This window comes from Cavia porcellus, unplaced genomic scaffold (genome assembly GCF_034190915.1).
Source record: "Cavia porcellus strain 051 isolate PalLab524CR breed Dunkin Hartley unplaced genomic scaffold, mCavPor4.1 scaffold_11, whole genome shotgun sequence".
NCBI lineage: Eukaryota > Metazoa > Chordata > Mammalia > Rodentia > Caviidae > Cavia > Cavia porcellus.
Genome location: NW_026947494.1, coordinates 61,656,871 through 61,684,778, shown reverse-complemented (window position 1 = coordinate 61,684,778; position 27,908 = coordinate 61,656,871). Strand labels below are relative to the sequence as shown.

General features: G+C 40.9%; 2 protein-coding genes and 1 pseudogene across 8 annotated transcripts in view; 1 reads left to right on the top strand and 2 right to left on the bottom strand.

Annotated features, from left to right (window-relative positions):
• Gfm2 (GTP dependent ribosome recycling factor mitochondrial 2) overlaps window positions 1-12,164 on the top strand; it is a 54,405-nt gene extending 42,241 nt beyond the window's left edge. For 6 of the 7 annotated variants that reach the window (XM_063258344.1, XM_023567205.2, XM_063258343.1 and 3 more), the window contains one exon: window positions 9,225-12,164. In XM_063258344.1, the coding sequence (XP_063114414.1) occupies window positions 9,225-9,288 (64 nt within the window). In that variant the 3' untranslated portion in view covers window positions 9,289-12,164. Of the gene's footprint in view, window positions 1-5,429; window positions 6,776-9,224 lie in introns of those variants that run through there. The other variant, XM_063258342.1, reaches the window with a different exon arrangement.
• Window positions 28-27,662, bottom strand: Hexb (hexosaminidase subunit beta). Its single transcript, XM_063258351.1, has 14 exons — window positions 27,390-27,662; window positions 24,120-24,265; window positions 21,405-21,470; window positions 20,005-20,051; window positions 19,650-19,760; window positions 14,875-14,976; window positions 11,646-11,775; window positions 9,907-10,087; window positions 5,614-5,700; window positions 4,242-4,314; window positions 3,750-3,924; window positions 2,442-2,532; window positions 2,199-2,303; window positions 28-448 (listed from the first exon to the last, which is right to left on the bottom strand). The coding sequence occupies exons 1-14, from the start codon at window positions 27,626-27,628 to the stop codon at window positions 403-405; spliced, it is 1,599 nt and encodes a 532-aa protein (XP_063114421.1). The 5' UTR covers window positions 27,629-27,662; the 3' UTR covers window positions 28-402.
• Window positions 12,303-14,868, bottom strand: LOC111758284 (protein FAM204A-like; annotated as a pseudogene).
• Window positions 27,663-27,908: the final 246 nt, after the last annotated feature.

The following is a 27,908-nucleotide window of genomic DNA, read 5'->3' as shown; positions in this document are numbered from 1 at the left end:
GGTTGGAAGTGGAAAAAATGCAGCAGCTTGTCTGTTTCATTTTCAAGAACAGTTTTATGTACAAGACAAATACATTACTGTTTTGGTCCAAAGAATGAGATAAGAAATATGTAACTTGAAAACTGACAATGAGTACTAGCCCTTTTGAACTTATATGAGAAACAAACCTTATTTATTGTAGATGAACCTGAACCTTGTTCCTCTGTGATTTTTTTTTTTTTTAAGCTGCTTTCAAGAGCAGGAAAGATGCCAGTCTTCTAAAATGGTAGAAGTTCAGTCAATAAAAATATTTAATTCAAAAATAATCTAAATTTACATGATTTCAAAATCAAGTTGATTGTAGTATTGTTTACTGTGTCCCATTTTTTCCCATTTTTGTTTCGGTTCATTTTTTATATTTTCTTAGTTGCAAAATCCAACAAAAAGAGGTTGGGCAGAGATTCCACGTCTGTAGACAGATAACAAACACATAAGTTTCAAGATGGAGTTAAACTTCAGTCTAAATCACTTTAACAGTCATTTTCAGTAATTGTAATTTAAGCTATTAAGTTCTTTAAACTATTAGATGAATGTAAGACGTTTATGTATCTATAAAAAACATTAGTAGAAATCTTTTTTTAATGAGCCTAGGGTCTCACACATGGTAGGCTCATGCTCTATGACTGAACTGCATTCCCATTTCCATTGTTTGAGACAGGATCTCACTAAGTTGCCCAGGCTGGTCTTAAATTTGTGATCCTCCTGCCTCAATATCTCTGAGAGCTGGGATTATACAAGCATGTGCCACCATGCCCAAATATATCTTCTTAGCACTTGGATCATCATGAGTTTGAAGCCAGTCTGAACTACACAGTCCAAGACCCTGTCAACTTCCCATTAATATCTTCTTATAGGCATTACTCATGTATAAAAATTTAATTCTCAACATCTCCAAATTAAAGCACTATTTTTTTTAATTTGAGAAAAAAAAAAATAAAGGGTACAAGTTATACAGAATTTCAGAAAAAATAAACAGTAGGAAATCACTAGTTAATAGATTACATATTGTTATCTTAGGAAATAGTTGTTCAAGTTATAAAATTAAAGCATATAAAGTGGACTTTCAAGCAGTGAGACTGGAAACAGTTTTGTTCAATGATCCAACAAAATTCAGTAATATGGTTATCTATCTTACACACTTAAATACATATGCAATTATATTCTTTAGAGCACTTTTCCTTTCTTTTGTACAATGACCATTACACATTTTGGGTTTTATTACTCCCACAGTTCTTATTACTTTTTTTTGAAGAGAGTAAAACCAAATGTGACATATCAGAACAGAGTCAGTCAAATCAAAAGGATGGACATAATAGATAATGTAAAAACAAAATACTAGGTGATCAACAATCACATACTGCCTCTTGCTATCTTAAAAAGAATTGCTTATATCATCAGTTATAATAGAATTGAACAAAACAGTAAAGAATAAAACCAAAACATTGGAGACATTACAGACTTTAAAAGAAGGTAACAGTCAACCGGAATGGGCGTCACAATGAATCTTATTGTCTTTACAGTTGTTGCCTATACTTTCGAATTTGGTACTATCAAGCAAAGCAGAATAGAGGAAAATCAGTCCAAGCAAGATGGTGAGGGCTATACAGGGTTTCAAATCAAGTCAATAGGAAATCAAAGTGGGTTACTATAATGTATCCTGCTTTTTTTTTCCCTTAATTAAAAAGATAACAATAAAAATAAATAATTTTTAAAAAGGAGACTGAGATAAAAGAGGGCATAACAACAAAACAGCGCAGGTCAAAGCATAACCATTTAAGCAAAATAGTGTTTCACCACAAGATATCCCGACATATTTTTTCCATAGTGTCTCTTTCCTTGAAATCTTTGAGTATAACTTCGTATACTGTAGCACCAAACATATCAAGACAATGTAAAACCATTCAAGAGAATGACAGTATTAGAGGGTATTTAGAACCAACTAAGCACTATTTTTTTTGAGACAAGGCCAGACTGTATAGTGAAGGCCGGCCTTGAACTTATAGCAACCCTCCTGCTTCAGCCTCTCCAGTGCTGGGATACAGGTGTGTCCCACTACCCCCAGCAGAGCACCATTTCTTAGTACTTGAGAAACCATTGCTTAACATTTCTATGTATAGCAAATAAGAGAATTCTAGCTTAAAAAATAAGTGTGGTCTGACCTGAGCATTCTGCAGCGATGCTTTGCTAGTCTGTCATAGGCATCAGAAAGGTCTGTAACATTCTTGTCACTCCAGAGTCTCTCACCAACAGCACTTGCTCTAGGCCTAAAATTGAAACCAAAGGAGTTTAAATTTATATTAAGTAAATATTTAAGTCTTAAGCTGAGGAAATTCTTAGGCTTTTTCTCTTCATCCAAATAGGGAAGCACTAAGGTATCAAGTGTTATCACTTCATTTCCTTACCATAATCTTGGAGTAAGATTAGTTGCATCCACATATTCTCCCCAGAGACAAGCTTCTCCACCAAGAACAAGTTTCTTCTGTTTGTCAGAACCTACATTAAAACCATTGAATTGATATACATTAAGCAGTTCAAGTAGAGGGAATAGTGCTTTACCCTTCTGTCTGCCTCCGAGGGCAGCATTCCTGTCCCGGAGGCAGCAGACCATTATTCCCAGCCCTGGCCCACAGTTCACTGCTTGCTGGCATGCACACACTAATGCAGTGGGATAGTGTTACAGATGCTTTGTTTCTTTGAGGTGCTAGGAACTTAATCCCAGGCCTTCTGCATGCTAGGCAAACATTCTACCATTAAGTCACTCACCTAACCCCTCACTTTAGTTTTATGCAATTTATGTGGGTACTCACCAGAATCTATTTTCTTCTAGTTCTTGGTAGTAGTGTGCCAGGAAATACAAGTTGGAATATTAATTTTTTTCTTTAAATGATCTTTGGCTGCTATGCTGCCCTTCAATTTCTATGTCTTGGTGTTTAAAAAAACAAAAATAAGGACTGAAGGCCTCATACCTTTTTTAAAAACAGTAATTATGAACTTTTGATCATATTAAAATGATTTATAGAGAAAGTCATCAATTCTCAGGTCTGTAGTTTTGAAACTTAGTCACAGAATCCTTTTTGCAAAGGAGAACTCATACTAAAGGCTGATAAAAACTGGACAGAAGAACTGGGGGTGTAGGTCAGTAGTGAACCACTTGTCTAGCATGTGCAAGATCCCAGGTTCTATCCCAAATGCACACTTGTGTGCACACTGAACAAAGCAGAACTATTAAGGGAGCTGCATGGCTCAAACCCTCCCGTCACAATCCCAACTCCCTGAGATTCCATGTATCCAGACTGTCATTATTTAGGTGTCTCCCAAAGTTAATACAAATACCTTTCACATGTAGAAAGCAAGTAACAAAACTGATTGTTGACAATGGAGGTAAAATCTAAGGTGAAATACTTTTTAGTTTCTTTTACTCAGATAAGTGCATGGTTTCTTTTACAGAATTAAAAATACTGACTTTAAAAATAAAATCAGGGGCTGGGGATTTAGCTCAGCGGCATAAGCGCCTGCCTTGCAAGCAGGCAGTCATGAGTTCGACCCTTGGTACCGATAAAAACGAAAAAGACAAAAAAAATAAAATAAAATAAAATCAATTGTCAAACATAAAATGAGGAATAGTTAGGAAGTGATATCCAGGTTAGATGTCCTAGGTAGGTGGTTTTAGGAAGAAAATAAATCAAGGTAATGATGGTTGTGTCTCTTACCTTGAAAATCAAGTGGCTCCACTAAATAGTACTTTCTCCAGTCTTGTCCATAGCTAATCCAATCTAAGTACCAAGGAGCAGAAAGAATTGCAGGGAAGCCAGATGCTGTGACTTGACTTAGTTTAGAAGCATAATCTCTGATTTTCCATACTTGAATAACTGTTCCTGGTAGAAGCTATTATTATTAAAAATTGTAATATTAGGGCTAGCAAATACAGCTGATTAACTGAAAATCTAAGGACCATAACTTTTTCCCTAAGAATTAAGTCACTGTATGTTTTCATTGCTATTCAAGTTCTGTCAGCCCTAAGATTGGTTATCTTTTGCCTGTACATGACACCTTGTAGGTACAATGAACCCAGATTACAATGTGATTTGTCCCTCACTTAACTTGGAACAAGGAGATCACTACCCCTTCAAGAAAGGTAATACCATACTAGTAGCTGGACTTGAATTCCCAATTGTCCCAGATGCAGTCTTCACAATTCTTACCTCGCTTTTATCATCAAAAACCTCTTGCCAAACAATGGATCTCTTCTTCATAGATGCAATAATATCCAAAAGCCTAGCATTGCAAAAATTACAAAATGATTTCATATTACAAGAGTAACATGTAAAGCACATTTTATTTACTTTTTCTTTTTTTTGTTGCTGTTGTTGTTGTTTTTGGTCTTTTTGAGACAGGGTCTCGCTGTGCAGTTCAGGCTGGCCTTGAGCTCACTTTGTAGCCCAGGCTGGTCTCGAACTTGCAACTATCCTCCTGCCTCAGCCTCCTGAATGCTGGGATTACAGGCATGAGCCACCATGCCCAGCCTAACACTCACATTTTCTCTCAAGGATTACTTGCAACATTGAGAAGTACCTTTCAGTATAACAAGGTATAGTGCAGAACCTGCAAACAATGGATGATGACCCAAAAAGTGCCTTTTTTCTGGCATAAGCATGGTGGTGACGGGTTAGCAGTCATTTGCTATGAATGCATGAGCAAAGCACATCTTTGCAATGGACGTAGCTTCAAACTGAGTAGGCGACTCAGGAAAGTGTACAGCAGTACTCTTGGCTAATTTTATGGGTCTTAGAACAAGAGAGATTGTCATTTAGCCTGTTCTATAGCACAAATCACATTCAACTGCTGACTGTCCACAAGCACTACAGATATTTAGGCAATATTAAACATTCTACAGGATAAATGAGAATGTATCATAGGAACAGGCACTGGTGCTGATAAACTATAGCTTGCAGTCCATTTTTACATGGTTACATTGAAATGCATTGTTTAAATTTTTTAAAAATGTGGGATTATAGGTAGCCCATGAACTATATATAACATAGTTGCCCTTCAGCCCTTTATGGAAAAACTTGTTACTCCTTAGTGTAAAGCAGCTCTGTCCAGCAGAATTTCCTGCCACGACAGAATATTTTATATATATATCTGCACTTTCCAATACAGCCACCCCCGATATGGGGCTATGGAACTTGAGATGTGGCTAATGTAAAAGTTTAGTTAAATACAAAGAGGTACACATGGCAGTGGGTACCATATCACACAGTACAGGTAGGGAGCAAAAAAGACGTTTCAGGAACTGACAAAAGGGAATGAATTCCAGGGAAGCTGGAAAGACCTTCTGAAACTTTGAGCTAAGTTCTTAAATGGATTACTTCATTTCTGTATTTTAACAGCCATTGCAAAATGCTTACAGTCCCCGAGCTGGTCACTTAAAGAAAGCAATGCTCTTCTTCAGTGGATTTTCACAACATCCACACTTTAGCAAGAAGTGGAGAAAAAATAAAGCACAGTACCAAATGATAGCTTAAACTTTTACAAAAAAGCTTGGATAATAGTAGAGCTACACAAGTAACTTACTTTTGCATATAGAAAGATTCTAGTTTCGTAAAATCTTGGCCAAAGCCTTTTTGCTTCATGAAATTTTGGATATCTGGATTTGATGCCCTTAAACAAAAAACAGTAATTAAAATTTCACTAATAGTTTGATGTGTTCAATCTTACTTAAAGCAGTACAGATCCTTAACATTCACTGTGCATCCTCAAACTCTTCAATGAAATTGAAAGGGAAGCAATCCTTCCTAAGTCATTCCTGGAAGCAAATATTACTCTAGTACCAAAACCTGAGAAAGACCCAACTAAAAAAGAGAACTATAGACCGATCTCCCTAATGAACACAGATGCAAAAATCCTCAATAAAATATTGGCAAATAGGATGCAGCAAATCATCAAGAAGATTATACATCATGACTAAGTGAGATTCATCCCAGGAATGCAAGGATGGTTCAACATACATAAATCAATAAATGCAATCTACCATATCAATAAAGCCAAAAGTAAGAATCACATGATCATTTCTATAGATGCAAAAAAAGCCTTTGATAAAGTCCAACATTCATTCATGATAAGAACTTTACAGAAAATTGGAATAGATGGTCTTTACCTCAATATAATGGCCATTTATGTCAAACCAACAGCCAGCATCATACTAAATGGCCAAAAATTGAAAGCCTTTACTTTAAAATCAGGCACAAGACAAGGATGTCCTTTATCACCACTCCTATTTAATATAGTACTGGAAGTACTAGCCAGAGAAATTAGGCAAGAGAGAGAAATAAAAGGGGTAAAGATAGGAAAAGAAGAAGTTAAATTATCATTGTTTGCAGATGACATGATACTCTACATAGAAGACCCCCTAAATTCCATTAAAAGACTCTTAGATACAATAAATAAATTCAGTAATGTAGCTGGATACAAAATCAGTACTCAAAAATCAATAGCATTCCTATACACGAACAACAAAATCACAGAGAGGGAAATAAGAGAAACCACATTCTTCACATTAGCAAGCAAAAAAATGAAATATTTAGGAATTACTCTTACGAAAAAAGTGAAAGACCTATACAAGGAAAATTATAATACACTGAAAAAAGAAATTGAAGATGATCTCAGAAAATGGAAAAACATCCCTTGCTCATGAATAGGAAGAACAAACATTGTGAAAATGGCCATTCTCCCAAAACTGTTACACAGATTCAATGCAATCCCAATAAAAATACCATCGACATACCTTACAGATCTAGAGAAATCACTCCTAAAATTCATCTGGAACCAGAAGAGACCTAGAGTAGCAAAGGCAATTCTAAGCAGCAAAGGCAAGGCAGGAGGCATCACAATCCTTGACTTGAAGTTATACTACAAAGCAAGAGTAGTAAAATCAACATGGTATTGGAATCAAAACAGAGCCGAAGATCAATGGAATAGATTAGAAGATACAACCACAACTACGAACACACTCAACCACCTTATCTTTGATAAAGGAGCCAAGCAGGTTCACTGGAAGAACGACAGTCTCTTTAATAAATGGTGCTGGAAAAACCGGCTCTCTATTTGCCGAAAACTAAAGCTAGACCCATGTCTATCACCATGTACTAAATTAAAATCTAAATGGGTCAAAGATCTGAATATTAAAACAGAAACACTAAATCTATTGGAAGACAAATTGGGTAGAAACCTTGAAGACATAGGAGTAGGTACAGAATTCATGAACAGGACTCAAACCGCACGGGAAATACTTCCCAGAATCAATAACTGGGACCACCTCTTATTAAAGTTTCTGCATGTCAAAACAAATCTCCAGCATAGTGAAAAGAAAACCCACAAACTGGGAAAAGATTTTAGTGAACTCTCAGACAAGGGACTCCTGTCTAAAATATATAGAGAATTTAAAAAAAACTCAGACCCCCAAAATGCAAAGATCCAATCCAAAAAAGGGCATCTGAGATGAATACGCACTTCTCAGATGAAGAAATACAAATGGCAAATAAATACATGAAAAAATGTTCATCATCATTGGTTATTAGGGAAATGCAAATTAAAACCACACTGAGATTCCATCTTACTCCTGAAAGAATGGCCAGGATCAAGAAAACCATCAACAACAAATGCTGGAGAGGTTGTGGGGAAAAAGGAACTCTCCTACACTGTTGGTGGGAGTGTAGACTGGTACAACCTTTGTGGAGATCAGTCTGGAGATTTCTCAAAAACCTGGGATTGGAAGTCCCATTTATTCCAGCTATTCCACTTCTAGGCATATTCCCAGAAGAACTGAAAGCATCATACCACAGTGATATATGCGTACCTATGTTTATAGCAGCACAATTTGTAATCGCCAGATCTTGGAAACAACCCAAGTGTCCATCAACTGAGGAATGGATAAAAAAGTTGTGGGTATTTCTATACAGTGGAGTATTACTCAGCTATAAAGAAGGATCACATTGAGATATTTATCAATAAATGGGCGCAGCTTGAGACCATACTCATAAGTGAAATAAATCAATCTCACATGTGTGAATACCGAATAGTTTCCCTAATGTAAGTAATGATTCAAATATATAAAAATATGTGGTAATCATGATTCTCCATTATGTGACCTTGAAGCCTTATAAAGTTTTCACTTATTAATTGGAAAGGCTTTATTCCGGGCTTCTTGATATGGAAATATTTGAAGCTATAGTATATGAAGTTTTATTCAAATATTTCAAGGAAAAAGACAGACACTATGGTAACTACTATTAAGTCGGGTTATTTGGTGGTGAAGCACTAGGTTGCTGTAACAGTCATGCTTTGACCTGTATTGTTATATTGTTATGTCCTCTTTTATCTCAATCTCTCCCTTATTCATTAAAAAAATTATTTTTATGGTTTTTTTTAATTAAGGGGAAAAATTTTAAAAATTAGCAGGATATATAATAGTAACTTTTTTTGATTTCCTATTAACTTGTTTTGAAGTCCTGTAATACTCCCACTATCTTGTTTTGATTGATTAGACTCTGTTCCATTCTGTATGATAGTATCAAGTTTGAGGGTATAGGCAACTACTTTGAAGGCAATAAGATTCACTAAGATGCCCATTCTGGTTTGACTATTGTCTCCTTTGGAAGTCCTATAATGTTTACAATGCTTAAGTTTTATTGGTCTTGTTCTCTACTGTTTTGTTCAACTTTATAATGCCTAATGAGATAGACAATTCTTTTTAAGGAAACAAGAGACATTATGGTAACCATTGTTGATAACCTTGTACTCTGTTTTTACATCATGTGCTATGTCTATCCTTGTTGGTTTGACTGACAGCTTTGTTTTGCCATATTTGACTTTATTCTCTCCCCCAAAAAAAAGTAATAAGAACTAAGGAGTAATAAAACCCAAAATGTGTAAATTTTGTTGTAAAAAAGAGAAGGAAAAAAAGTGCTCTAAAAGATACAACAGCAAGTGTGTTTAGGGGTGTTAAATAGCTGACCATATTAATGTTTTTGGTTGGATCATTGAACACAACTGTTTGCAGTCTCACTGTTTGAATGTCCACTTTGTATGCTTTGATACTGTGACTTGAGCAACTATCTCTAAGATGATAATATGTAATCTATTAACTGGTGATTTCTTACTTTTTTTTTTTTTTTTTTTTTTTGTAGTTCTGTATTACTTGTACCCTTACACCGCTTTGTTTTGTTTTGTTTTTTCTCTTTTTCCTTTTAAATAAAATTTTTAAAAAAATTCACTGTGCAGACTTAACTAGTAGTTTTTAATTTTTAAAGAGAATAAAACTAAACAAAATGAAACAGAATAAAGCCAACCAAAACAAAACAATAGAGGACTTCAAAACACGAACTAGCCTAACATTTTGTGGGGTGCACACAACAGGATGAATGTCATACAATGACATTCACTGTAAACATGCACTAAATAAAAATAAAAGCATTATCTTGATTTCCATTGCAATACATTTTTTCTGGAAGCCGATTTCTCATTTTAAAGTCTTTTCCTAACCAAACCTATGTCTCCAATCTAAGGCTATTTGCAGAGCCTAATAATTTTTCTCTGAAGAATGTCCCCCATTTAATCCTTGCCCTCTTTCACTAAAGATGTTCTCATTTGCTATAGTCTTTTTTTTAATCTCTTTTATGAGTCTTGATTCTCCTTCCAAACTTCAGCATACCCCTCAGATGTGTATCTTGCATGGGAGGACTTGTGTCACCCAGCTGAAACTCTTACAAGCCAAGTTGTTACCCCTAATCTTCCCTTTCCCCTGGAGCCCTCTACACCTACTTCAGCTGCAACAGTTTAAAAGAAATAAGTGTTTTGGAATCATCATACCAACAATTAAATTCCACTTCATCTCCTCCCAAATGAATGAACTGATCTGGAAACACTTTACTGATTTCTTGGAAAAGCATAGTGAGGAACATGTAAGTTGTATTTAGCATAGGGTTGATAGGCCCATCACTGTCTGTGGGTATTTTTCCACTGTAACATTGAGTCAGAAGGTCTTTCTGACCTAGAAGAAAAACAAAGATTTTTAGAAAAGGGTATTTATCACAAAAAACAGGCTTTGCACAAATGCTATAGATACTCCTCTCCACTTAGGATGGTGTCATATCCTAAACCCCACTGTAAGTTGATAATGTTCTAAGTCAAAAGTGCACTCAACACACCTACCAAACAGCATAGGCTCAGCAGCACAATACACTATCGAGCGGTGGTGGCGAACCTGCAGCACACATGCTGTAGCAGACTATCATCGAAAGCTCTACAAGGTTCACCACCACTGCTGTACTATGTGGGTCATTCACTCTCATGATCATGTGGCCGGCTGGGAAGTGGGCTCCTAAAGCCTTTTCTACTGTGTCTCACTCCCACATGCACCGGCCTGGAAAAGATCAAAATGCAGAGAAAGGCTTATATTGAGTACATGTCACTTTGACACCATCATAAAATCAAAGTCTTATGTGGAACCACTGCATGTCAGAGCCATCTGAACTTTATTTTGAAGCCGTAAGAAATCTTATGCCAGGGCCTGGGATTTATAGTTCAGCAGCTCAAGCACTTGCCTGGTAAGCACAGGTCATGAGTTCGATTCCCAGTACCAAAAAAAACAGAAAAGAGATCTTATGCAGAAAACATAAGCATGTTTGCCATGAGTTACTTTGGTCATTTCTTTCAAGTTATCCCAGCAAAAATTTTTACCAAATACGGTTTCTTTTTTCATTCAGCCTCAGATTTTATCCATTTCAAATGTCAGTGACTCCCAAATCCTCAGATTACCCAGGCTCTCTTTCTCGAGCTTTAATCCATCTATCAAGTTCTTTGCTTGCAACTACAAGTCCTAGCAGCACTTGGGATATGATCTAACAAAAGCCAAAGTTTCTGCTTCCCCCAAGCTCCCTTCTCTGCTTCTACTGCATTCTTTTAAGAATGTCACCAAACTCCCTAGCTTTTCCTCCTTCTGGAGCGAGTCAGTTGCCATATTCTTAAAATGTCTCGGGGCTGGGGGTTTAGCTCAGCAGCATAAGCACCTGCCTTGCAAGTGTGCGGTCGTGAGTTCGATCCCTGGTACCGATAAAAACGAAAAGACCAAAAAAAAAAAAAAAAAGTCTCTTGGTTGTCTATTATTTTTCAATCCTGTTTCACTCTCTGGGTCCAGGATTTCAGTCTCCTTCCCCTTCAACCAATCACTTTCGCAAAGATTTTCCCCAGCTGTGACTCCCATCATGCTAATCCCTCTGCCAGAAACACATATACATCCTATGATCTCTCAAGAGCAGCATTTTAGTGTTACCTCAGCCATGAAACCTGCTTCTGAATTCCATTATTCTACTTGTTGAAATCATTTTTTTTTCTTTTCTCTTTCTCTTGGCTTTTATACATTAGGTGGTACCTAAATCCAGGGACCTGCTCATGGTGGACACATAGTAGTTACTCAGTTACATCTTTCAGTCCTGCTACTACTGTGCAAACCACAGTAAATAACAAAATGACGAGATGCCAAGCCATAATACACGGAATGGAGAAACCTTAGTGTTTACTTTTTGCAACATAAAACATGAAGTCCTTACCTTTTCCCCAAGACAGTGTATGTCCAGGGGTATCAAATTCTGGTATGACTCGAATCCCTCGTAATCGGGCATATTCAGTCACCTTACGGACGTCATGTGGTGTATAAACATGAGACAAAGTATAGCTTCCCTATAATATTCAATTTAAAATATACAAAGATTTAATCCTGGAAATTGTTGACAATTCTTTGATATCTGATAGCTAGTTTTCCTGCTGTTGCAATTATTAAATAGTCCCATGTGGTGATTCACTTTAAAATACAGTGCCAAACTTTCAAGTCAAAAATCAGCAGGACACAAAAAATAAATTTCTACTAAATCACACATACTCAGGATGATATTTCTTCTGAATTATATATACACAGGATAGGCATTTGGGGCCTTTTGTCAAATCATTTTATCAATAAATACTTGGAATCTTTGGATTAATTTCAGATTTACTCACTCCTGTTTTAAAAGTATCTACTATCATGCTCTTTCAATTTAAAAAAAACAAGAGGGAAAATATTTATCTCTAAAGGGAAACTTTTTAGGCTGGGGGTATAGCTCAGTGGCATAAGCACTGCCTGACAAGTGCAAGGTCATGAGTTCGATCCCCAATCCAAAAAAAAAAAAGACATAATTCCCAGTGCCACAAAAAGTAAAATAATGTTACAAATACTTTTTTTTAAAAAGGGAGAAACTTTTAAAAATACTGGCCTTATCAATGTTCAAATGAAAATTTGCCTACTATGAAGCATAGCTTTTGTATTTCATAGCCACTTTATTATTACCTTTTATGTATTTTTTGCATTTATGACTAATTAATTTTAAACAGAAGCCAATCTTTTTTTTTTGTACCGGGGACTGAACTCACAATCTTGCGCTTGCCAGGCAAGCACTTAGGCTGCTGAACTAAATCCCTGGCCCTACAAAAGCAATTCTTAAAAACATAATTTCAGGGGGCTGGAGGTTTAGCTCAGCGGCATAAGCGCCTGCCCTACAAGCAGGCGGTCGTGAGTTCGATCCCCAGTACCGATAAAAAGGAAAAAGACAAAAAAAAGAAACATAATTTCAAAGTACAGTTATGCCAAGCCTGGATAAGGAAGTACAAGAATCATGGCTATTCTATACCAAACAGGTAAAAAGCAAAACTGATTCTATAATATATTTATACAAATAAATAAAATTCTATCTTCTTTTTCTGTATATATCCTCAAAGTTCTTACATAAATAACAAAATACTTCAGTAGAATGAACTTAAGAAAAAACTGAAAAGAGTTAAGTCCCAAGATTTATGCTTACTTTTTTTCTATCAATCTCCTGATATATTTAACCTAAGCAGAAAAATCTTTTCTCTGAATTAAGCATATAAGTTTCCATGTGTCTTGAAGACTTCTACCCAGTTACATAGTTCCCACATTGCTTTTGGTTTCCCATCTCTTCTTTGCTTCAAACCCCGATGGGAGTTTTCAATCTCCTTTTGGGCTTTTACGAACTTGTGGCCAGCAACTCCTTTAGCAGTTTTTACACCATGCTCTTGAGTAGCTAACTGGTTGCTGAGTCCCTCAGTTCTCCACAGCCTGGCCTACCATCTTTGCAAGGCCTGATTTTTCCACCTTTTTAACAGGCAGCTCAACTACTTGGCTCTAAAGTACTGAGTAAGCTCCTTCACTGGGTTTCATTTAAGGACTGCTAGCTTTGAGATTCTTTTCATCCTTCAGTTTATCTTTTCTGGAGCCTTTTTTTTTTTTTCTCCCTCTAAATGTTGAGGTTGAAGCTTTTTTTTTTTTTTTTTGTCGTTTTCCTTTTCATTGGTACCAGGGATCGAACTCACGACTGCCTGCTTGCAAGGCAGGCGCTTATGCCGCTGAGCTAAATCTCCGGCCCCTGAGGTTGAAGTTTTCTGTTCAGCATGTTTATGCAATTCTTGATATTTGTTTCACATATTTAAGTGAATTCCAGAAGGGCACTGTTTATATGCACTTGTTTCTGTCTGTTTCTCTAATGGTCCCACCCTCTTCTGTAAGTTATAATCAAGGTTCTGCGGTGTGGCCTCATCTTCAGAACCCAACTCAGTGTCACCTTCATTTCGGCCAGGAGACAGCAGACCACTCCACATCTTTTCTTTGAGCAGGAAGCCATTCACATCAGCCTCCTCTCCAGTACACTGGAGCCAAAGGAGAATGGGGTCCCAGCCCTGCCACTCCCGGAGGCAGCCAGACAGGCATGTAACTGCAGAGTGGGACACAGGATTGACGGGTGATGCTGAGGCGCTCCCAGCTGTGCCATTCCAGATTGGTCCATTTAAACACTAATGTTTAGCGCAGACAGAACACACAGTGCTAGCCTTCTCTACTTAATGTGGATTTTCAGGGTGAAAAACAGACATTCACATATTTCCAACAATGTAATCTAAAATAAAACTGCTGTGGACTACTTACTGTCCTAACTGTGTTATCAGTTATTCATATCAACATTAAGTTTAAAGTTTTAAAGGGCCAGGGATATATCTCAGTGGCACAGTTCCTGCCTGGCAAGCTCAAGGTTTTAAGTTCAATTCCCGGTACATAAATAAATAAATAAATAATTTGAAAAGAAATTTTTAAAAAAGAATGAACAAAAAAATTTAAGCCAGACATGGTACCACACACCTGTATCCCATGATTTGAGAGGCTGAGGCAGGAGGATCACTGTTCAAGGTCAACCTGGACCACAGAGTGAGTTCAAGGCCAGCCTGAAGGGCATAGCAAGATCCTGTCTCAAAAATTTATACCACCCCTAGAGATTGTTTACATCTTCAGTAACATTTATCATTATTATAGTAGCACGTGTAGTAATAACAGAAATATAAGTGAGGGTTTTTTTGGTTTGGTTTTTTTTTTTTTGTTTTTTGTTTTTTTTTGTATCAGGAATTGAACTCACAACCTCATATTTGTAGGCAAGTACTATGCCACTGAACTATTTCCCTAATAGAGATACAAATTTTATGCTAAACCACCACCTAAAAAAATTTTGGGGAGGGCTGGGGATTTAGCTCAGCGACATAAGCACCTGCCTTGCAAGCAGGCGGTCGGGAGTTCAATCCCCGGTACCGATAATAAAGAAAAAGACAAAAAAAAAATTTTTTTTACCACAAATGTAACTTTCATACTTTGGTTGTATTCATAAAAAAGGCCATTTAAATTAAAAACTTCTAATGAAGCCATACCAAGAATTTTGTAGACCTTCAGTACCATGAATTACTCACTTTATTGCTCAGCTGAGGAAAAGTGATGCTCTGATAAGGGAAAGACTGGTCGTCAACTATATGCCAGTGGAGAACATTGAACTTATTAAAAGCCATGGCATCCTGCGGGCAAACAGGTAAAATTACACTCCATAAACATCACACACAACCCTTATTACATACCCACATTTGGGATTGCTTCTCATTTTGTCTGCTTCCTTTTAAAAGTTCCTCTTTGGCAAACAAAGACTATGGAAAGGATATAAATTCTTCATCATGCAGAGTATACACAGGGTGTTCTGCTCCCAAAGCCTACGTGGAATGAATGTGTTCCAGACAGGAAGTGGTCAGCCTGCTCCCAGGCAGAGCAGGCTTACAATACTCCTAGTACACAGCATCTGCCAGGAATGGGAAAGTCTTCAACTGCTACTATGTTTGGAGAAGAAACAGGGAAAATAGACTCCTGATTTAAATGTCAAGGTCTGTAATCCCACAGCTAGGAAATGTGAATGAAAATCCTTAGAAATGAAAAAAATTACAAACTCAGTTTCCATCAAAATCTCCAGGGAAATTTTTAGGCAAGGTGACATACTGATTTAATGTATTCCCTGGAGAAGCAAACAATATTTTTATAAGACACAAACAGGTATTTGAAAAGTTAAACAGCAAGGGAGTAGATTTGCTGCACCAGGTAATCAAAACCTTTGAAAGCCTCCCTTCTTCGTTAGAGCTGAGGGATTCAGCAGGTATGATGGGAAACAGCCCCGTACCAAGGCCAAGGCAGTAAACACGGTCAGGAAAAGGAGAGGGTGCTCACTGCTGGAGAAAAGAGCTACAATATGAGGTAGTGATGGGAGTTGATTGGTGGTTTTAATACAGACCAGGGGAAGCCAAGTGTGGTACGTGCCCATAATTGCAGCACTCAGGAGGCTGAGGCAGGAGGATCATGACGAGTTTGAGCCAGCCTGGGCTACAAGAGTAAGTTTAAGACCATCCTGAACTACATAGCAAGACCCTGTCTCAAAAAGCACAAAAAAGATATAGCTAGGTAAACACATACACCAGGGATTTACAGTGCTGGATAGGAGACATTTCAGCTTTCAGGCCATACGATTTGTTAGAATTACTCCAGCTTTAGAGTAATGCAGCATGTAAACAAATGTATGTGGCTACAACCCAATAAAATTATTTGCAAAGGTAGCTGATGGTGATATTATGATACATGTTTTTTGGCTTTTGTACACAGTTCCTGGTTTGTAACTCCTTTTCCAAAGCAGGCTATGAAAACTAGAATTTGTTTTTTCCAAAGTGGGTCATAGAAACTAATTTTAAAGCTGGGTGTGGAGGCACACGCCTGTACCTGCACTCAGGAGGCTGAGCCAGGAAGATCTCTTCTACTTCCAGCCTGGGTTTTAAAGTGAGCTCAAGGCCAGCCTGCACTGCATAGTAAGACCCTGTCTCAAAAAGACAAAAAAAAAACCAAAAAACTAATTTTAACTCCTTTCTGCCCTGGAAAAACTATCTTCTGTGCCCTTGTCAGACAGAGTCACAGAGCCTCCTCATTCCAGGGTGCTGCCCACACCTCAAGGGGAGGAGAGCGAGGCCAGTAGGCACTGTGGCAGAGCCCCACAGGGCTTCTCATCGCTCTGTCCACCTCCTCTACACAGCTCCCATGCTCCCATCAAAACCCAAAGGACAGGCTCCCAAGGCTTCCACACTGCTGTACCAGCAGGTTCCAGGAGGGTGCTGTGCCCATGAGGATGTGGGACACCTTGACCTTCCATACCTGGCCCCATGCCTGTCTGTGTCCTTTACAACAGCCTTCATAAGAAACTGGTAAATGTGCTTACCCGGGTCCTGGAACCCCAGGAGAACCCGGCTTTGTACCTGGTGGATTGTAAACACAGGCCGAGGATCCTGGGCTTGTGACAGATCTAAATTCCTGGGAAACAGCCAGAGTGAAAGGCTGAGCCCTCGGGCTGTAGTGTCTGTTGGGGGCCTAGTGGGTGTGAGCACCCCGTGGTGATGGGCACACCCACAGCTCACTTGTGGGATTCAAAATACTGCTGACCGGTTTCTCCAAGAAAAGCCTGAATCCAGACTGGGATGGAGAGCTGGGCCTGGCAAGTCACATGCCAAAAAGGAAAGCTGTCCTTGAGGGCATGGGCAGAAGGAGCCAAGGGCCAGCCAGAAGAGTCCCAGCTGGCCAACACGGACAATGAGACCACTGCACAGGGAGGGTAACAGCTCACAGCCCGCTGAACCAAACAGTGATTCACAGTGATGAAAACAGTGAGTTCCTCAGTGAAGAAGGAGGGGACACTCACCCCACCATAGAATGCCAATGAGCAAGTATTGGGAGAAATAATAGAATCAGGAAACCATCACTGGGCAGCTACCTTAGTTACAGCTGATTTAGGGACAAAGCGGCTGTGGCTACTAAAACGAGCAGGTAAACACTGGGTGAAGCATGGAGATTTTACAGTCTCAGAATTTCTCTTCATGAGACAACTTCCTGGTTAGCAAGTACACGGTGCTTCCTGTCTACCTCAGGGGAGAAACGTGGCAGATAACCTCTTGGCCAAAGTGTTAGGAGTGCACATGGCACTGAGCTGACACTGATCTAACCCCACAGGGCAAGGAAATGAGCATCACATGGCAAGTAGAGCAGCTGTGGCCATCCCACACGGATATGCCCGCACTCCTCTGATGTCATAAAACGGGTGGACACAGGTCCAGGCTACAAGGAACCAAGGAGACGTAAACAAATACAGCACCCAATGCTGAATGGGCCATCAAACCTGCAGGGGCCGTCAGAGAAGAGTGGGGCCTGCAGATGGCAGGGCGACACTGAACCAGCTTGACGTTGGTGTTTGGATTGAAGCTATAGGAGATGCATCTTTTCTCTAGGGAATTCAGACTAAAGTAGGGAATATTATCGTAAGTGCCATGTGCATTTTAAGAGAAAGAGGAAGAATATGTCAGATATAATTTTTAATTAAGTAAATACTTTAAAATGTTAAGTTGGGGTATCTTGCTAAAGAGCATATACATTTCCCTATATTCTTCTAAACAAATTTAAAATGAGTTCAGGACTCGGTGTGCACCTCTGTGTGGTAGAGATCTTGACCAGCACCTCAAAAAAGTTTAAGTAAATAAAACTACTTTAAAAGAAAAACAACTGCTAAAGCTATAGAAATTAAACCATCTGTACTGTTCTAAGAAAATGAACTTGTAAAGACCCAGAGTCAGTATTTCATCATGTTGAAACCAAGGGCAAAATTATAAAAAAAGTACCAACAACATAATCTACAGACAAATACAACACCGAAGCACTCTTAAGCCAACAAGGAAGGTGTGAGTATGCCAGAAAATGAAATGGACCTAGTGATTATAATTGCTCTCATTAGCTATTTGTAATTTGTACAAATCTTAATTTAAAAATGCAAAAAGCTACTGAAAGAAGCTTATGGCTGGTTGGCAGGTAACAATGGGGAGGAACCTACAAAAAGAAGTCCTTAGGCATGTACCATGTGTGGACTAGTCCCACTAAGGGGGAAAAGCTAGACCTCACTCATCCTCTTCCTGTGAGTCAGCATTCGTGGATTACAGAGGAAGAGAAAAGTCAAGAAGCAAGCCTTCCCTGCAAACAAGCACCACACATGGGCCACCACCACTGGGGAGGCAGTGAGACCCCAGCCCCTTCCCGCGCACAGGCTGCGAAACAAGAAGAGCCAGCCGCCACCATCATCATCCACCATCTGTAAGCAACCAGCTGATCTGAAGAAACACAAGCTGCGATGATGGCTATTGAGGTGAAATGCAATTTGATGCTTGTGGTGTTTGGTGTTTCACTGACTTTGCAGGTCTAGGGACAGTGGTCTGATGGTCTATTTGGAGGATAACAGTACATGGTGTGGCATGGTATCTCCTCCTGACAGTGGTGGCCATTGTTGATTTCCTATTGTCTTGTTTTGGAGTCCTCTATGTCATTTTCATTGCTTACTTGGGTTGGATTTTATCCTGTTTGTTTTGGGCAACCATTTCGCTTTAGTATTGTCTTGTTTTGAATTCTTTTATCGCATTCAGTGTTTTATTTTTATTGGTTCTATTCTGTTCTGTTGTCTATGTTCTGTTGTCTCTGTTCTGTTGTACTATGTGTGAATGAATCTACAGCTACTTTGAAAACGGCAAGAAACATTATGATAGCCATTGTTGATTTCCTATTGTTTTGAAGTCCTGTGTCACTTATACTAGTTTGTTTCAACTGGCTTTGTTCTATTTTATTTTGCCTGTTTGCCTGGCTTTGTTCTGTTTTATTCTCGTAAAAAAAAGTCCTTAGGAAAATAGTTCCTGTCAGCCCTCTCCCTCACTCATTCCACCTAGGGGAGGCAAGGATCCTTTGGGACCTTGCCCCGGGTACAAGGCAGCTTCCAGATCCCTTTCTGTGCCACTTTTTAAAAAGTGGAGGTCACAAACTTACAGGATGCTGGCTAGATGTATGGTAGCCATGTATTTCAAGTCAAATATCTAAACACATTATTTGACAAAGAGAAGTACACAAGGGCCAAGGAAAGCATGAAAACTGTTTGGTGAAACACAGGTCTTCGGACCTCCCAAGGGTGATTTCCCCCCCAGGTACCCTCTTTTCAGGTTGAGGACAGTGGAGAGTGGAAGTAGAGTACCACACTGAGTGCTTACACTCAGTACAAGGAAGTAAACCCTCCTGCTCCAACCAGCATGGCAGCCACCCGTAAGCAGCACAGAGGACACCATCAACCCACACGATTACATACCAGGGTTTTCAGAATAGTCTTAACTGGCAGGTAGTGTCTGGCTGTATCAATTAAAATCCCTCTGTGCAGAAACCTTGGAGAATCAATAATGTTGGCTTCGTTGATGGTAAACTACAAGACAAAGGAAAACTTTTATTTAGTTTTAGCATTTTCTCTTAAATTCAGTGAAGACTACAACTACCTCTATGAGAATCAGACAAAAAAGTCAAACAATAAAAGCAAGAAATTTACCTGTACCAGCTAAGAGAAACACTTAGGGCAAAGAAACCTTCAGGAAGCAATAGCTAAACAGGATACATTTTTGTAATAGCAATATGTCTAATTAATTTTAGTAACATATAATAATCATACTTACAGTCCCATAAGAATCTTGATAAACTAACTGGCTAAAGGTCTCTAAACCTGAGGAGAGTAAAATTTATTCCATTAATTTATAAAACTACAAATGGAGACAGTGAAAGTTATACTATTCAAAGACAGCCATCACTAGGTAAGGCAATAAAATTAAATACAGTGGTTTAAAATAGTCTCGTATTGATATTCTGTAACATATTTCCTAAAGCCAACATTGAATTAAAAACAAATCCCTTTGCTTTCTCTGTTCATCTAATAAATGTGCTTTACTTCAGTGTACTGGTCACCTACAGTCTGTTTGCATGTTAAACAAAAGTGATTTAATCAAATAAAATATCAGTCTTTTAAAATATTCCTAGCATTATGAGAAAGACTTTATGATCCAATATCATAGTCATTTAGAAGATAAAAATTTAGTAAATTAAAAATGTTTGAAAACAACCATTAAACTATAAACTGGTAAGCTATTACAGCTGCAAAGGTTATTTCTTGAACCTTTTTTACTCAAGTGGCTTATTGCTTGATACACTAGAGTGCATGCTAATTCTAAAAAAGAAAAAAGTCTCCTGTGTAGTCCAGGCTGGCCTTGAGCTTCCTTCCTCAGCCTTCCAAATGCTGGGATTACAGGTGTGTCACCACACCTCGTTGTATCTATTTTAGACAATCTGAGTCAAATACAAAGCCTTTTTATATTTTTAACTACTATAATTTTGATTAGCTCATATAGAAAAATTTCCTTATAAAACAATTTGCTTTTAAAAGTCAGTGAAATGGGCCGGGGATTCAGCTCAGTGGCATAACTGCTTGCTTGGCAAGCACGAGGTCGTGAGTTCAATCCCCAGTACCACAAAAAAAAAAAAAAAAAACTAAAAAATAAAAGTCAGTGCAATAGCTTATGAAACTTTTCTGCAGCAGAAATAAATGTCCTGTGCCAAACTGTGAAACTGGAATCCTGAAATTCCCCAGACAGGCTTCCAAGTTTCCTCCCTGCCCACTGCCCCTAACCAAGTCGATAGCATATTTATCTTGCCCTCACAGCCCCTATACCTTTGGTGGTTTCTAAACCCAAGAATTTAAACCGTGGGATGCAAGATGCTTGCTACTGAAGGCATCAAGAACTAGTCTCTGACACAAAAAACCCTCTCTATCAGACCAGACAGGGTCACTTATAGTTCTATCAATGATTGACAGAGCCCCAAGAACTGTGGTGAATTGCGTTCTGCCTTCAAATAGGTTTTGAAAAGGTCAGATGAAATTTCTCTCGCGTTTCAGGTAATTTCAATTTGGAATCACTCAGGAAAGCATTTTGTAAAGGGCCCAATGTAGCAAAGTTCTGCTCTCCTTTGTTTCACAAAACACCTGCTGAAAGCGTGCCTTCACTAGAAACAAGGAGCTGCTTACCTCGCAGAGCTCCCCAGACTCTCTTGGCCCTGAGGGAAGCCACCGGTGCTTGCACAGTTAAGGTATCTGTACGGGGAGAAGCACTTTTGTCAGCCCTTCCGTCACACACAAGCTTTGACAACCTAAACACATCGTAGGTATCTCTAGACCCTTTTTTTTCTTTCTTTCCTTTTTTTTTTTTTTTTTTTTCCAGACAGGGTCTCGCTATGCAGTTCAGGCTGATGTTAAACTCACTTTGTAGCCCAGGTTGATCTCAAACTCACAGCGATCCTCCTGCCTCAGTCTCCCAAATGCTGGGACTGCAGGTGTATACCACCACGCCCTGGCTGGACCCTCCATTTCTTGGCCCAGATTTACTTCTTAGAGGCTTCCTGCACATCTCCGCCTGGATCTCCTGCAGATTCCTTAAACCCTGCCCTCACACCTCCACCTGCTGATCCCGCACTCCTTATTTCTGTGAGTCTCAGCGCCACCATCCAGGGACTTGAGCTGCTCAAGTCAGGGACTCAGCTGCCACCTCCCCTCAGGGTGCTCTCCACTTGCATCTTCACAGAGCATAGAACATAAGCCAAGATTTTAGGTGAGAAACGCAAACATCCTCAATGCTCTGGTCACTCAGAATCTACTCCTCTTAAGCATTATTTTTACTCCTTTTCCTTCACTTTTTGCCTCATGCTTGGTCCTGCCTTCCCTTAATATCTCCCAAAATCTGCTTGAAAACTTGCTCTCCAGGCCAGGCATGGTGGTGCCCAACTATAATCCCAGCATTTAGGAGCCTGAGGCAGGAGGATCATTGTGAGTTTGAAGCCAGCCTGGGCTACATAGTGAGACTGTCTCAACAACAACAGACTTGCTCTCCAGCTCTCTTTAATTTGGTTTTGTCCTACTTACTACAAAATTCACATCCATTAAGAACGGGGCTCCTGTCAACTGCTTCTGGGTCTAGCGGGGCTCATTTTTCCATCTCTAGTCTCATTTGCAAAGCATGAGACACTTTAAAAAGTCAATTTAGTCCTTTAAAAAGCTCTGGGGTATTGTCAACCACAGATCGAGTACAGCAGTGCAACAAATACAGAGACTGACTTTGCCACACAGCCAAGTCCCCACAAGGTGCAAGTTAGTGACTGCACACTGTATACTCTGGACGGATCATGTTATGTGACACTCCTGCATGCAGACTGTAAGTCCCTCACCAGTGGCCGAATGGAAGGAAAGAGCTGTAGCAGTCATGTGACTGTCAGCTGATAGCCTCCTGACAGAGCAGCTAAATGCAGGATAAGAATTATAAGATTGGACATCACTGCCAAGAGCACAGGCTAATCCTGACCCTGCTCCACTGATAACCAGGTCTTTACTGCCTACCTAGCCCTCGACATCCCATCAGTCACTGGTTACTTCTTTTTTCCTTTTCTTGTGTCCCCCTACCCCCCAGCTCTGTGCCAGGGATTCAGCCTAGGGCCTTGCACCCCCAGAGCTCAAAAAAAAATGTGGGGGAGGCAGTACTGAGCACTGGACCCCCGGTTTCCAACAAGTCCTCTTCCATTGAACCACACCCTGGCTCTGTTGGTCACTTTTTGCCATATTGTAAGTTGGCAGGCTCCTGGAAACAGTACTAAGAGCCACTGAAAAGCAGGGACTGGCTGGTGTACTTGATGCCACTTTTCCAGTCATGCAGACTGGTTCACAGACAGAGGGTTCCAATTCAAGCCACCGGGAAAAAGGCACATAGAGCAAAAAAGAGGAAACATGGCTTTCCAGGTATTTGGATATCCAGTGATCGGTGTTAGCAATGATCACCTCCCTGGCAGGGCAGGAGTAGCATATTTTCCTTTTTCAGTTACCTCCTTTGTACCTTTTTATATGACAAATACTTTTGCTTCGGAAGGTGTGTACACCAATAACATATTAATGTGTTTACCTGTAAAAATACTTAAAAAGCTAAATTCCCCTTTGAGAGGCCGACTGATTCATTCTCTCTCTTGGATACATACATACACATGGGGATGGAAGCCTGAGTCTCTGACAAGCACTCTAACCCGGACCACATCCATGGCTGTTGGTCACTGTTTGATTATACTATCCATCAAATAAAACAGCTATTCTTCCCCCTCAACTCCCAGTTCTGCATCTTCTTTGTGCAGGATTACTGTAGATTATAAGTAGAGATCACAGTTCTTAGCACAGATTTGTCTTTAAAGACAAAAATTAAGACATTCTCTCAATGTCCAAAAATAAAAAGGTGAGTCAAGCCAGTTCTACAATACAGTGGCAGAACATGATTGCACCATTAAAAATGATGTCTCGGGGCTGGGGATTTAGCTCAGCGGCATAAACGCCTGCCTTGCAAGCAGGCAGTCGTGAGTTCGATCCCCGGTACCGATAAAAAAGGAAAAAGACAGAAAAAAAAAAAATGAGGTCTCGATGGAATGTTTGAATATTTAATGCAGTCCATAAATATGTATTATTATGCAAAATTCGATAGCAAAAATGAAAAGGAAACCACATGTACAAAATGACAAGTCCTATGTTCATGTCACTGTTTGTATTTCTGTGTAATACACATAAATACTCTGTGCTGCACAATGGACACATATATATTTACAATCACAATGATTATGAGTACTAGATTATAAGTGATTTTTTCTTCTTCTGCACTTCCCATACTTATAAATTCCCTACAGTGACAGTGCACATTGCTTTTTAACAGGGACTTACAAGACTCATCTGAAGACACACGAGGGAAAGAGTCACACTCTGATTCAAGGGTAATTGTGACAAAAAGTTGCTGTAATTCTTGTTTGGCTTGAAATTTACCAAAGCCTTGATGCATCTTGTAGTGACTAAAGATATAGTCATAATATCTGTGGAATAAACAAACTGAAATTCAATTTAAAGCATTTCAGCCCAATTTTAAACATACACATGCTCATGGACACTGCAGTAGACTCCCAAATCCATTTGATACCCGCTTAGTCCAACCAGGGACCGTTGCTCTAAGCTGTACCTTACAATCGCTCAGGGAGCTTTTTGAGAATGTCTAAACCTTCAGAATTAGAATTTCTGAGAAGGGATCTGAGGGTGGGGATTTTGAAAGCTCCCCCCCCCAAAGCCCTTGTGAAGAAGCAGCAATCAAATCCATCACAGTAATCTACCTTGGTAATTATCATTTGGGGAATGAAAACCAATTCTGCCTGGCCATGAGGCCTATGTGCTAACCAGTCCTTTCCTGAACAAACCACAAAAAAAGTTGGTTTCTCTGCATGTGACACCAAATCAGCTGCAGCGACAGCTACCAAAGCTTGCAGAGCAGCCCTGGAAAGAACATGGATCCCTGAGTCCATACAAACAAGTAGCCTAACGCTTGCAGCACGTGTGGGATGCATAGGGCAGTAAGGTTTTCTTACGGCTGAAGCCTGATCAAGTCAGGATTCCTGTTACCCTCCGACGAAAGTGACATAGCTCTCTCTCTCTCTCTCTCTCTCTCTCTCTCTCTCTCTCTCTCTCTCTCACACACACACACACACACACACACACACACACACACACGGTAACCAGCCCACAGAGCCTTTAAAATACATACTGTATTTTGTTGAGACCCAAATATCACAAAAAGAATAGTAAATACGCATTTAGAGTGCTAAAAAAATAAAAGACAAGCTTCAAAATAACTGTTTTAATGTTTTAGAGTTCTGTTTTTATTTATGGTGAGAATTGAACTCAGGACCTGGAGCATTCTGGACAAGCATTCTATCACTGATACACAGCACTGGTCCTAATGTATAGATCTGGATAAGCTAGATTGTGTATATGTTACTTAGGCAATAAGAACACATGTGCTTTTCCAGAGAAGGAGGGAAGCAGGTATGGTGGCACATACCTATAATCCCAGTACTCAGGAGGCTTAGGAGGAGTGCCTGGAGTTTGTAGCCAGCCTGTACTACACAAAGTTCAAAGCCAGCCTACATTGCAAGTGAGACCCTGTATCAAAAATAAAATAAAACATACAAAAAAAATTTTAAAGGAGGGGTAGGAAAATTAGAAGCTACAGAAGGGAGCTAGCTTTTGAAGGTCTTTTGCACAGGAAAACCTTGTAGACTTAAAGGAAATTAAGACAATTGAAGTGGAGTCTGTATTTAAAAGTAGTTAAAATAAACCAGGTTGGTGGCTCATACCTGTAATTCCAACTACTTAGGAGGCTGAGACAGAACTGCAAGTCTGGGCAACTTAGGGAGACCCAGTCTTAAAAACTAAAGCCCTGGGGTATAGTTTACAGTACCTGCAGCGTGAGGCCTTGAGTTCACGCTCTAGTGGAGGGGGTATACATTTTGTGTTTTGCCACAATTAAAAATAAAAAAAATTAAAAGGAAATTAAAGGAGCTGGTGGAGATGTAACATAGTGGTAGAACACTTGCCCAGTATGTGCAAGACCTTGGACCTTGGCTTCAGGTTTGATCCCCACAAAACAAAATTTTTTTAAAAAAGACGCATGTGGTAAACTCTTCCACAAGCTGAAGCAGCAGCCATGGGCCAGACAGCTAAACTGCCTGCAAAAAGCATCTCCATTCCCCCGCAAGAAACGTAAACATTATGTAGTACAAACAGGCACTGATGAACGTCACATCCCGTGCCAGCGCAGAGTCTGAGACACAGCACGGCAGTGGGCAGTGAGGTGCGTGAGCTCCCCGCCACCAGGGGCTTTCGCAAACCCAGGGAGCTTCTACTGAGCCGGCAGTTTCCGGAATGCGTGCTTACAAGCTCCAGCAGCGTTTTACAACCTGCTTCCTAACAACACCAACTATACTTTGGCTGCCTTCCACACAGGCCTCAAATGAGGGAGGTAAATGCTAGAGCATTATCTCCACCTGCCTTGCAAATACCAAGCTTTGTTTCCAAACCGTGTCATAGCTGACTCAAGTCCTGGCTATCCACCCTCTAACTCACTCACTCATCCCTGCATCTACCCTGCTCTCATCACCAAGCAGAAAGAAAATCCTGCTTTCAGGTCTGGGCCCCAGGACACACAGGGCAAGGGTGTTTTGAAAAGATTTCGTACTTATGATTTTTTAAATGACCCTCAAGGCGTCTGAACTTTCTCTGCAATCTTGCATATTCCAGGAACATTTTGGTCTCACATTTCACACCCTGTGGTCAGCATGCCTCTAACACAGGCGCCAATATCCATCCAGGTGCACAAAACAGAGGGATACAGGAATCGCCTGGCAGCAGAGATGGAGCCACCACTGCCTTCAGACCTGGGGCCTCTTCAATTGGGTTTGCATTTTCTACACCCTTTAGGGCAGTCGCCTACTCAGGTCCCAGGGAGCCGCCGCGGGTGGCTCATTGGAAAGCAGGTGCCCCGCATTTCACGCGGTTAGCAAAGCAAGTGTGTGGGCACGGCCTACTTGTGGTTACAATCATGGGGGGGGGGGGTTTACAGGGGGGCAAAGCTGATGGAGCGTGACAAGGAGGTACCGATATAAAGAGGAACAGGAAGAGCCATCACATGACCGGGTCACACATCGAGATGAAAAATATTGCCCAGCACGGGCCACACGAAAGCCGAGCCGAGTCAAGCGTCACGGGCAGGGAGCCCCGCTTCCCGCGGGCTTCTGCCGTCTGAACCGTGCACTCTTGGGGCGCAGGCGAAGGCCAGGGGCCCGGAGATGACAGTTCGCTTCAGGCTGCTCAGGTTCCCGACCGGCTTGTCTCCGCCTCTCCGCGCGCTGTCCTCCCTCTGAGGAAGCTGTCCTTCCTCCCCAGCTGTGGGGGGAAGCGGCGACCCCCCCCCCCTCATCCCTGCCTGTCGCCTTCTTCGGCTACCTGGGACCGATTCCGAGCAACCGAGGCTTTTCCCTCCAGACCCCAGCGGGGTTCCAGCGCAGGGCGCCCCAGGGAGCGAGGGAAGGGCGCGGGCTGCGGACTCTGGATGCCAGCGGTCTCGCCCCTCCAGCCTGCGACGACGCCGGGTCCCCACCGGGATCTTACCGCCGAAAGGCCTCCTGCAGCAGCGCGCAGGACGGGCCGGCAGTGGAGTTGGCGCCGTGGTCGATGGAGAAGGTCCCGGGGGCCAGCTGCAGCAAGCGCGGGGACAGCTGCACCGAGCGTGGCAGGGGCCACAGCGCGGGCACCGGGGCGGCGGCGGCGGCAAGCGCAGCCCGCGGCGCCAGAGCCAGCAGCGCGCCCAGCGCCACCAGCGCGGCCGGGCCCATCGCGCGCGGCTCCATGCTACGGCGGATCTGCGCCCCGGGTCCAGCCGCCGGAGGAAGCCCAGCCGCGCGCCGATCAGGTGACTGCTGACCGCGCCCCTGCGCCCGACTCCGCCCTCCCGCGCCGGGGCAGAACTCTCAGCTCCGCCGCGGCGCCCGGGACCCGGCGGCCAGGCCCCGGAAACCTGGGACTTGGAGCCCCGCCGCCTGCCGAGCGCCGGGAACCGCTTCGAGGTCACAGCTTGGGTCCCCTTTGGGCCATGCACTACCTTTTGGTGGTGACATTGAGAACTCAGTC

What these genes read in the sequence shown, in the direction of transcription:
- Hexb (XM_063258351.1), bottom strand. Translation starts at nt 27,628, where the DNA reads ATGGAGCCGCGCGCGATGGGCCCGGCCGCGCTGGTGGCGCTGGGCGCG. An exon ending in CTGCAGGAGGCCTTTCGGCG is followed by an intron (nt 24,266 to 27,389) that starts GTAAGATCCCGG and finishes TTTATTCCACAG; the next exon opens with ATATTATGACTATATCTTTA. An exon ending in AATCTTACTCCAAGATTATG is followed by an intron (nt 2,304 to 2,441) that starts GTAAGGAAATGA and finishes TTTCAATTTTAG; the next exon opens with GCCTAGAGCAAGTGCTGTTG.